This window comes from Lissotriton vulgaris, chromosome 1_1 (genome assembly GCF_964263255.1).
Source record: "Lissotriton vulgaris chromosome 1_1, aLisVul1.2, whole genome shotgun sequence".
In the NCBI taxonomy this organism is placed as follows: Eukaryota; Metazoa; Chordata; class Amphibia; order Caudata; family Salamandridae; genus Lissotriton; species Lissotriton vulgaris.
In genome coordinates, this window is record NC_141685.1 from 2,080,768,855 (window position 1) to 2,080,780,874 (window position 12,020).

A 12,020-nucleotide genomic window follows, 5' to 3' on the forward strand; every position below is an offset into this window, starting at 1 on the left:
TAAAGACAGGAGTGTAAGAAGATCAATTATTTTAGGGAGGTGCTAATCCCTGTGCTTATACTGCCAAATGATGTACAGTAGGAGTTGGTTGGTACAGTATTTAATTTGTATTGCACATTAAAGTGAACTGTGATGTGCTGACCCTACAGGTATTAAAGTTACTGTCAAACATCAGAAAATACCTTCTGCAATGAGAAAGACACTGTGCTATTACAGAACTTAATATCAGAGAGCGCTTTCTGTTTAATAGGCTTGTTTAGTTTAATTTAGTTTCAGAGATTACAATGAATACAGCTCAACACAAATTAAAAACATAATTATGTTATGCTATCATTCGTTTTGGGCAGAAAACGTTGTTACCTGATCATTGTTGGCCAAAGAATCCCTCTGGTGCCCTTGGTGTTTTCCCCCCCGCCGCCGCAGAACTACAGGCTTGCGGCCGCCGTGGGGTGGGGAAACTAGATCCCCCAGAGTCCTCTGCTGTGATTCCCGCGCCCGGAGGCGCTAGAAAAAGGAGGACAGCCCCGGTGGAGTGGGCATCCTAGCAAAACACTCATTTTGGGCAGAAAACGTTGTTACCTGACTATTATTGGCCATAGAATCCCTCTGGTGCCCTTGGTGTTTTCCCCCGCCCCCGCAGAACTACAGGCTTGCGGCCGCCGTGGGGTGGGGAAACTACATCCCCCAGAGTCCTCTGCTGTGATTCCCGCGCCCGAAGGCGCTAGAAAAAGGAGGACAGCCCCGGTAGAGTGGGCGTCCTAGCAACACTCGTTTTGGGCAGAAAACATTGTTACCTGTCTATTGTTGGCCATAGAATCCCTCTGGTGCCCTTGGTGTTTCCCCCCCCCTGCCGTAGAACTACAGGCTTGCGGCCGCCGTGGGGTGGGGAAACTACATCCCCCAGAGTCCTCTGCTGTGATTCCTACGCCCGGAGGCGCTAGAAAAAGGAGGACAGCCCCTGCGTCGCGGGCCCGCGCGCGGGCTAAGCCCGGGCAAATGGCGGGCCCTCTTAGGCCCTCAGAGGCAAGAGGAGGCTGGGCTGGGCCTATACTCTAACACGTTGCCAAGGACTATTTGTTTGTACTTTTTGCTAGCCTACCATGGCCTTGAATCTTGAAAAACTTGTACCCGTGAAGGCAGGGGGAATTAGTAAAGGTATACTAGATAGCTACTTTACTAAGGTTGCTCCAGATATAGAAAGGGAGAGTGCATTGGCTGAGCGCCGGGCTGAGCGACGTCGCTCTGTTGAATGTATGAAAAATAGACCTCCCTTGGATTTTTTGAAACAAACCACTCCACTTGATGTAAGCTCCCATATTAAAAATGAGGACCCTTTATCTATAGATAGCGTTCCTATGCTCATGCAAGATATGTCCCCTCTACTTGATATGTCCAACGACCTGTATATGAACATTATATCTCTTCCTAGTAATTCTACCATAGGAGCAGTTGTGACAGTTGAGCCACCTTTACTAGTAGTTGAGACTATTAAAAAGAAGGTCAAGAAACTAGTGATGCCCAAAATTCATGGTCCACCACCAAGTAAAAGAAGAAAGAGGGGTGGTGATCCGCAAAGAAGCAAGATTAGTCATTCCGACTTTGGTAAAACCACAAAGGCTATTGTAACAACTGTGCCAACTTCAAAGGTCTCTGTAACAACTGCGCCAACTTTAACAGCCCCTCCAGCAACTGTACCAACCTCAAAAGCCCCTATAATAACTGTACTAACTCCTCCAGGTTTAGTCACTCCTCTACATTGCCCGCCAAAGGAAGCACTGTCTGCTGCTCCTTTGGAAAGTATGGAACATTTAATTAGGGCATTCATATTACCTATAATAGAGAGGTTGAAGAGGGTCAAGCAACAGCCGGGGAACTTAGAGCTGGCTATTAGCAATAATGCTGGATTAATCAAGGACCTTGCGAAGCCGGCGCTGCCTCCCGCAGCCACAGTGTCATCTCCCACTCCTGTTGCCCATAACAAAACTAACAAGCCTATTAACTCTAAACAACACAGGGCAATACCCCCCAAATTAGTTCAACAATCGGCACCGCTTGTTGCCAGTGAAGTTCAGAAGGGAGAAGAAAAAAATCTTACATAGGACATATGCGAGATGAGAGGGGAAGTACCAGCCCCGTTAGGGCAGTGAACCATAGGGGGCGTCCAGTTGAATTACCTCCAGAAGCGGTTCCTTTTGTGGTTGTCCTTACGGGAGTCCCTACATTAGCGGATGGTAAGAGGGAAGGGTTTTCTCAGTTAAAAAACAAAACCATGCACTGGCTTAGTCAAAACCAACCACTTCCTCATAATATTAATGGTGAGATCCTGCATGTCTGGCGACTTCCCTGGTTGGGAAGCAGAGCAAAAGACATCAAGGGGGACCTAATTGTTATCAATTTCAGAGATCCTGGAGCTGTTAGATACATTCTAAATTGGTCTCCAGGGAAGGTCGGTAACTCCATCGTTCCCTGTGAATTGACCTATTTTTATCCGAGATCTCTAGTGACCCCTATAACGTACCCTGGGGCTTTATCTTGCCTGCAGACTAACCCTTCTATACCTTTTTAATAATCGGTATATGACGCATGCATCTAACCCTATGACTTTTGAAAATGTACCTGGGTGGGACACTACCATTTAGGAGTTATAGAAACAGAAATAGGAGGATGGACCACTTGTTACCGTTCACCCCGCTGGAAGTTGCAAATAAATGTGATGCCTTTTCGGGCTTTGATGATTGCGATTGACAGACGGGGCCCCCTATCAATATGCTACCCACTACTGACATCCTAGTTGCAAATGCAAAATTAGTAAAAATCTTGTTAACAGAACAAATCACTCAGTCTGCAACTGTCTCCTCTCCTGATGATCGACATCCATTGAATTGTGAGCCTGAGCAAGGTGTAGAAGCTAGCTCTTCTGTTACTAATGATCTTCCTGGTTCCTTGGACTGTGAACCAATCAAGCAAGATCTGGTCGTTGCACAAGTTAAAATCCTATCCTGGAACGTGGCAGGACTTAAGAGTAAATTGCACATTCCAGAGTGGGGCTCCTTTATGGCTTCACATGATATTTGTATGTTGCAAGAAACGTGGGTGTTAAAAGAAAGTATAGCCCAGGGTTTTGCAACATACGATATCCTGGCAAGCATGGGTGATAGGGACAGGCCCTCGGGATGGTTGTCTATATGGGTTGGCAGGCACTTGGGAGTGAAGGCATCACAAATCTTAACTAACCCATTGGATGTCAAGTGTGTATTGCTGATCTTGCCAAATGGGCCAAATATTGCTTTGATCAATGTGTACTCAAGGCCAGTTAGCCTCTGACTCAAGGCCCCGCCTATCGAAACTTTGTTAACCCTCATTCAGTCGATTGACCCCTCCACCGTGTTAATTGTAGGTGGAGACTTTAATTGTCATTTTGAGCCCCTCATGGACCCGAACTTTGGTGACCCGGATGATGTTGATTTGCTTTGGGCCATCCCAGAGCATTGACTCCTCACGTCAAGGTATGGACCCCTCTTGTTTTGCAATTGCAGTCATTTGCGTTAGCTACATCATTACAAGCATGCAATGGGAGGGTGGAGCCTGACCGACCAGGAAGAGACACGTTTAATCGATTAAATCAGACCTCAGTAATCGATTATATCTTCATTGAGGCTAGGCACTGGGACAGGCTGTATGAATTTAGGGTCATTGAAAGGTTTGACAGCGACCATAATGCCCTAGTTTTGTCCCTTAAACCGGGGAGCTTTGGGTTGAAAGGCTCAACTCTGGTTGAACACTGCGTTACTGTGCCATTAATAATAAACTGTAGGCAAAGGGTTAAATGGCCAGACCTACAAGCGTCCACTAGTAAACTCGCTGAATTATATGAGACCATTATTCCGCTCATTGAAGAGATGGGGAAATCCGGCCATTTGGGCAGGGCAACTGAAATACATAATCAATTGGTTGCCATATTAAAAGATATCCTGTACCCTGTGAGAATGGCAAACCAGCCCCGGACCACGATTCTTCGATGGTTTAATACCTCCTGTCGGAAGGCCAAAAAGGCCTTGCTTACAGTAATAAAAACCAATGACAGTGAGGCCATCAGGGTGCATCGCACTATATATAAAAAGGCAATTTGTGATGCTAAGAAGGAATGGGAGGCCACAATGTGGGAGGAGTTGGGATCTGCACTTAGGTGTAAGGATTCCAAATTATTCTGGTCCATTGTTGCAACTGGACTTAGTGGGCATACCCATGCGCTTGCCCCCAATATTGCCTCTTCAATCTGGGAAAGCCACTTTGGTGCTCTATGTGGCACCTCTGAGTTTGATGGCTCGCCTGTTAGTAATCTTGAACCTCAGCAATTCTAAAGCGTCAACGGGGCTGAAGAGCGTGGATGGTTGACTGTATTCCCTACATGCCTCGCCCCAGTTGAACCCTTTACCTTGATTGAGGTTGAGACAGCTATAGGTAAATTGCTCCCTAATAAGGCTCCAGGATTGGATAAATTGCCGGGGGATTTGTTTAGGGCACAACCTAAAATCTGGGCCCCCTACTTGGTCGTTCTATTTAATGGCATTTTGCAGGGAGATGACCTGCCCCCCACTTGGTTAGGAGCAGAAATTGTCCCTATTTTAAAAAAGGGCTGCCCACTAACCCCCTCCAATTATAGACCCATCAGCTTAATTGATACATCACAAAAGCTGATGGGGAGGGTCATCCTTGACAGGATTCTTGGGTGGATCGATGAGAATGGGATTTTGTCTATACTCCAGGCAGGCTGTAAGGCCGGCACATCTACCTTAGATCAGATATTTTGCCTGCAGGTCCTGTATTGGAAAACAGCAAAGGTAGAGGGTGGCAGCCTCTACCTTGTGTTTGTGGGCCTGCGGGCGGCATTTGATCTGGTTCCGTGTGAAAAATTGTGGAAGGTGCTAGCAGACCTGGAACTCCCGCCATATTTATTAGCCGTTCTCTCTAGGCTCCATGTAAACAACTTCGCCCAGGTCAGGTGTGGTAGGCATGGCAAACTCACAGATCAATTCCCTGTCCAAAAAGGAGTTCGCCAAGGGTGCATGTTGGCACCCACACTATTCTGCCTCTACATTAACGGCATTGTGGAACATTTGAATGGTGTGGTAAACAATGATGCCGCTAAATTGGCTACGGGTAGAGTGTCCGCTCTGATGTTCGCAGACGACACCCTGTTGTTGTCTAGAACATCATCGGGCATTCAAAAAATACTTGATGGATTCGTGGAGTTTTGCGAACTGCGGGGATTAGAAATCAATCTGGGAAAAACAAAGTTTATGATTTTTAACCCCCGTAAGCGGGTACGCCCAAACCCGGTTTTACATGGTACCCCCCCCCCTTGAAAGGGTTAAAACATTTGTTTATCTGGGTGTTACTCTGACTGAGAATTTAGACTGGAACACGCAGATTGCTAAGTCCACACTTAAGTTATCCCAGCTTGCAGGGGGTAAAAGCAAAGTTTTTAGGGAGTCAACTTTTAGGCCGGTGTCCCCAGCTCTGGAGATATATTGTCGCCAGGCTAAAACGGCAGCAATCTACGGGGCTGAACTTTGGGGGCACAAGCAGATAATGAACCTTAAAAAGGTAGAGCAGTCTTTTGTGAGAAACCTAGTTGGGTTACCGCCTAGTACGCCTTTGATCCCTCTTAGACTTGATCTTGGTCTTGATCTTTATGATTGGCATGGTCCCAATAGAGGAGATCATAAGTGCAAGACCAATTATGTACTGGAAGAGGTTGTGGTCAGTCCCCGAACTGGCTGCTTACAGAGCGGAATTTTCTGAGATTTGGTCTCTTCTTATATACAGAAAATCCCTTGGCTTCAGCACATTCGTGCTGTTAGTACCCGGTTAGGTCTTTTGGAACTGTGGGAAACCCCTGAGACTTATTGCCTAGGGATATCAAAGAATGAACTCCTTTCTCATATACGTATGCAGAACGTTCAAACGCTGTCGAGCTCTGCAACATTGGGTAGGTTGACATCTGAGTTCCTCCTAGTAAAATCAGAATCCAAAACTGAGGAATTCATGGATTTAATTGAACCCCCGCTTGCTCGAAAGCTATATCTCCAGCTAAGGCATGGCACTCTACCCATTAGGTCTTTTACATCTAAATGGCTAAAACCTAATAACGAAGTTTGCCCTGCATGTAGTTATAAAAATGAGAATGTAACTCATGTATTGTTTTTCTGCCCTGCCTATTCTGCAATTAGAAAATGTTGGCTGATTCCTATTTGTAAGAATTTGGGACTCTTGCATTTTACACAGGCCTGCAGGATACTGACCTATGGTACCCATCCTCCCATTGTGTTTGCAGTTTCTCGTTATTTACTCAGTATGTGGCGTAGGAGGCAAACCTTTCTAACCTAATTGATGTACTTATTGCTTTTATTCTCGTATCCTGATAACTTGTAGTTTACTTCTTTTTTAACATTTTATGACTATTTATTGTTTTATTGTTCGTGCTGATGTATTTTATGTGCACTTTTATGGTCATCTGACCGAAATAAAGTTATCAATGAATGAATGAATGCTATCATGTTTTTTTATCCGATCATTGACATTGGTCATGTTTCAGAGGTGATAAGTCTATTACAACATAATTCAGAGATGATCGAAATTAAGTTACTGGTATGCACCCTTCTTTCCTTTATTTTAAACTGTCAAATATTCTTTCCACAAAATTTCAAATTCTGTTTATCTAAAACATACAGTACTTTTTGTTCAATGGGCATGTTACAGTCACTGTTTCTAATCACATATACTACATTTTTGTATAGTAGCATTTTTTGTTTTTCTTTTTTGCAGAACTGTCAACAGCCTCGGGGTGCTAACAGGTGCACAACTTTTTTCTCTCACTAAAACTGAACTAAGAGCAGTGTGCTTGGAGGGAAACAGGGTCTACAGCCAAATTACAGTTCAGAAAGCTGCACTAGAGGTAAGAAAATTGTTTCTGTGCCTTCATATTGAAAATACCTTTATTTAAGCACTCTACCATTAAAGTTTGTTACTAAGCATTGAAAATTCACGCTGTTTCACCCCAACTTTTAGTCATACAGGTCATGTAAAGGAAAATGAAGGGCCTTATTTTATGGCGAATGGGATACACTGTCACAAACATGGTGGATATTCCATCTACTGAATTACATGTGCATGATAGGGCAAAGTTCGGGGAGTTCCACTATGTGGAACTCCGTGAAGTAATAAAAAGACTGCTGCGCTCCACGGAGTTCCGCAAGCGGCAGAGTGAGGTAAGTTGCACTGCTTGCACTGATTTTTATGGCCAGGCAATTGTCCAGTGCTGTAAAATCCCCTCAAACGGCACCACGCACAATGCAAGAGAGTGCATCTTCTTTCTGCTGCTTATGTAGATGTTCTACTCAAGCTGCAGTTCCCCAACCCGAGCCGCAGGTTTCTCAATGCAAGTGGTAGCGACCTGCCTCGACTGCCTGCGTTGAGAATTCTCACCAGGAGGTGGTCCCATCTGCCCAACTCTCAACATGGTCCTTTCTTTCTTGATGATCCAAAGCCAAAGTTGTTCCTAGTAAGTTTTTGATGTACACCTGTGCTTTCAATACTCATCTGCATATTTCTCACTAGTTCCTATTTTTTTTAAAATATATTTCACAATATTTTTCAGAAGGAATAAGAACTAATTCTGTTTTCTAGCAAGGTGATCCAATTATTTCTTTGAAGGGGAGGTGGGTATGAAAAGATGTGGTGGGAGCAAAATGCTAGCTGTGAACAAGATTTTTATTTTGAGAGGTTTGCACTGGGTTCTTGTGGTTAGGATATGTGGACATACACAAGGGAGAAATCTATAATGGTTGTGTTCTGATATGATATTAATGTGTAAAGATGGAATCTATTATTGAATAAAAATAGCCTCTGGCAGTTATTGAGAGGGGTCGATTGAATATCTTGAAGAAGCATAGCAAAGGTGTTAGTCTTGACATTCTTGCTGGGCTCCCCAGACTTCTTACCTTCACTCCCCCATTTTATGATAAGCTCATTTTTGGTTGGCATTAGGACTCTGTGCACTTTACTCTTGCTAACCAGAGATAAAATGCTTGTGCTCTCTCCCTTAAAGTGCTTACTTATAAGTCCCTCGTTAATGGTACTACATGTACCCAGGATCCGTAAATTAAATGCTACAGCTCTTAACGTCAGTTTTAACTATTGAAAGGCTCTCTCTTCCATTGTCTACCACAAGGTTACCTTATTACATTGAATTAGTGATGCCTTCAGTTTGGGACCAAATAAAGAAAGGTTTCTTCAGTCTTTTAAATTGTAATTTAAAATCTTTGTTAATGTTAACGTCCGATTTTAAGTTGCTATTCTGAAAATGACAATTTTAGAAAGTTGGCATCTTTCTTCCTAAACCAAATGTTCCTTACTACCAATGTCCAGAGTCACATTACTGATGACTCTCCTGTTCTGTGATGTGTATTCCTCCCAGACATGGGGACAAAAAGGGGCCTATATGTGGAGAGAAAGGTTCTTCCTGACAGAGTAGCGGGGGAGGAGCTTTGCCCTGTGCTGATTACATTTCAAAGGACCCTGCCTGCAGCACCCACAAAGCAACCCGACACTAGGCCTGCCCTTTGCCAAACCCAGGGAAAGGGTAAAAACTGACTAGATCTTCTTGGGGGGAGGAGGGGTTGAGGGATTTACACCACACAGGCTGGCACCAGGTATCAATGCGGCACTCTCATGAGAACACTACCTGCATAGAACCCAGGCTCCTCAGAAGTGACTACTTAATGAGTCAGTTGGACAGCCTCCTGTTTGATCCATAGGGACACAAGATGTTTCCAGAGGCCTCCCTGAAACTGACTAGCTCCAACTGGACCTGCCTGAGCCCTGCTACTGGCCTCTGCTGATCCCCAAAAGGTGGCCCTAGGTCATGGACCCTTGGCTGGCATCATAGTGTACTCTTCCTGAACTCCAGCTGAAAACCCTGAGGTTTTGAGCTCCTCGCGACCGTGAAGCAGACTCTTCATTCCAAATTATGACCTCCTGCAATGTCAGTCAATGAGAATCTCCAGTGTCAACTGCTCTTTGCGTATGCCATGACAGTCCACATAAGCAGCAACATCCAGTGTTGACTGCCAGTGCAAATCTCCATTGATGACCTGCTCTTCACTCTGCAACAGCGACCATGCTGCTCTACTCGCTGACAACCATCTCTTCTTGGCCCCTGCCAACATGAAACTGAACCGGCAGCTCCTTGCATGGACTTGAGACAGTAAACTTTTCAGCGGGACAAACCTGGTCCTGTATCCGACCTGTGCTCCATCATTGTCGACCTAAACTTTTGACTTTACCCCTGTCCAGCACGACAAGATAACTGCAAGTAGAGCTTTGTGCTTCTTGGTGCTATTTTCAAATAAAACTTTAAAAAGTCATAACTCTGGGTTCAAGGCATGTGTGCTGTAGATACACCTGCTTGCATACTCCTGCAATCTAGTGTTTGGTCCGGATGTTTGCAAGTTGTTTTTCTTTGGAGAAGGATTTTCCAGTACCGAGGCAAGGTGACTCTTCCTTTCGGTAATAGTGCACATGGACGTCGGTTCCATTGTTAGATTTTTTTTCTGCCTTCTGGTTCAGACATGTATTGCTGCGATCTGATTCGAAACCGTTAATCGGGATCCCTTTGGTTCGCAATTCATTGTACCCTCGTCTATATTGCTTTTGATTGTGTTACTATCGTCTGCGTGCCAAAGAACCTCTGAAAACTTTCATTATCCATGGAAAATTCTAACCGCAGCTTTAGGGCCTAGCTCCTTTACTGTCTCCACTCGAAGTTCCTGCATCGAATCTAATGCCAATGGAACGGACGCCATACCAATTCTGTCCTAGGTGTCATTCCAAATACCGCGCACCGATCTTCATAAGTTCTGTAACATTTGTCTCTCTCCAGAGCATAAAGAAGACTGCGAAGTGTGGCAGCAGTTCAGTTCGAAAAAGGATCTTAAAGACAGTCATGCTTGATGCATAGACATACAGCGACAGACTATCGAGGAAACTCCTGATATCTTCGGCGAAGATGTCGAACAAGAAGAGATGGAGGCATCAGTCGCGGAAGTGGCCTTTTCCGTCCAGGATTCCGATTCAGAGTTGGAGATCGAGCTCGAGTCCCATGACATTCCATCTAGACTGGGTGCCATGAGTAACAAAGCCCCTTTGCCCACCAAACCCACTCTGATCAAGCCAAAGTCTATTGGGCCACCTTTGCCTTCAGGCCATGGTAGGAACCAAGGCTGATTCTAACGCCCCGCCACCTGATTTGGCACCAAAACAGAAAGTCACGCCTTCCAGTTTGGGCTAAAACCGAGATGACACCCCTCTCGATCTGAAACATTCAGCATCGAAAGATGAAGGCAAATCGAGCTCGGCGCTGAAAATTTTGGCACAGATTCTGGAGAAAATGCAGCACAAGCTGGATCCCAAACAGAAAATAATCCATATTAACCCTCAAACTGGACACATTACCACGACACCAGTGATACCACCTCCCAAAAGGAAAATAGACACTGATTATAGAATACATCTGAAGAAGAAAAAGGACATAGCTACTAGTCTTAACATTCCTCCAACCACTCCACCCTCTTCACAAGTACCGGTCATACCAGCATAAGACCCATTACATATTACACCTCCAGGGTCTCCTGATATAGATTCAGATATAGCTGATAATGAGGACAATGATAATCAGATACCTGACCCATGTGATGGCTATGACATAGATCCACCGGGGACACAGATCCTGATCTATATCCAGCCAAGCCTTCCCCTCCTGAAGATAATGCATATCAAGAGTTAATTGCTAGCAGCCACCTATCATGGGGTCACTTTACATAAAGAAGACGTAGAAGAGGATTTCCTTTTTGAAACTTTAGGGAATACACACCGAACATCTCAGTCTTTGCCTATGTTAAAGGGTATGATCAGGCATGTAGACAAAAATGTTAAGGATCCTGTTAGGTCACTTATTCTAACCCCTAGAGTCGGTAAATAAATATAAAGCCCCTCCATCTGACCCTGTCTTTATTAAGGGCCAGTTGCCTTTGGATTCCTTAGTAGTTTCAAAAGACATGTAAAAGAGAAAATTCACAAAGCTCAGGAGAAGCCCCTCCTCCTAAGGAATCAATATTAATAGATGCTTCTGGAAAGAGAGTAGCTGCGCAACCTGCCAATCATTAGCGAATAGCCAACACTCAAGGACTGTTGGCTAGGTATGATAGGGCACTCTGGGATGAGATGGAAGAATTATTATAATATCTTCCAGAAGAACACAGGAAACAAGTCCAAGAAATAATGGAAGAAGGCAAGCTTATTTCCAAGTCATGAAATGTGCTTTAGGCGCTGTGGATACTGCAGCTGGAGGACTCAATACCAGCATTCTACTAAGGAGGCATGCATGGTTCCGAATTTCTAGTTTCAAACCAGAGGTTCAACACACTATACTTAATGCACCATTTGACAAAGAACACCTTTTTGGGCCTCAGAAAGACCAATCACCAGAAAAAATGAAAAAAGTGGCTAAATCGATGGGCACCCTTCAGTCTCCGTTAAATAGAGGTTTCTTTCGCCACTTTTTCTACAGAGGGGGCTCCAAAAATAACACCACAGATGCCTCCACATCTTTATATAAATTACAGGCACAACCTTCCTCCTCTAGAGGATTTTATAGAGGTGGATATAGAGGTAACAACTTCAAAGGAAGAGGTAGGGGGTTACACCATCATGGACCCCACCCTCTATTAACAAACAGTGACTTGATATCAAACCCCCGGAACAATCTTCAACTGTAGGGGGAAGATTACATCAGTTTCTACCTATTTAGCAGTCCATAACAACAGACAAATGGGTATTGGATATTAGCCAACATGGTTACTGCCTGGAACTCTCAAGCAATCCTCCCAACACCCCTCCTCCCCCCATATTCACAGACTCTCTTTGGAACACAAATATCTACCCAAACAAGAAGTACAAGC

At 44.5% G+C, this 12,020-nt stretch overlaps 1 protein-coding gene across 11 annotated transcripts in view; it reads left to right on the forward strand.

The window, feature by feature from the left end:
- The window catches only part of EPS8 (EGFR pathway substrate 8, signaling adaptor), a 1,020,454-nt gene that overhangs the window by 962,099 nt on the left and 46,335 nt on the right, over positions 1 to 12,020 (forward strand). For all 11 annotated transcript variants that reach the window (XM_086920872.1, XM_086920932.1, XM_086920898.1 and 8 more), the window contains one exon: positions 6,829 to 6,958. In XM_086920872.1, coding sequence (XP_086776998.1) covers positions 6,829 to 6,958 — 130 coding nt within the window. The remainder of the gene's footprint in view (positions 1 to 6,828; positions 6,959 to 12,020) is intronic.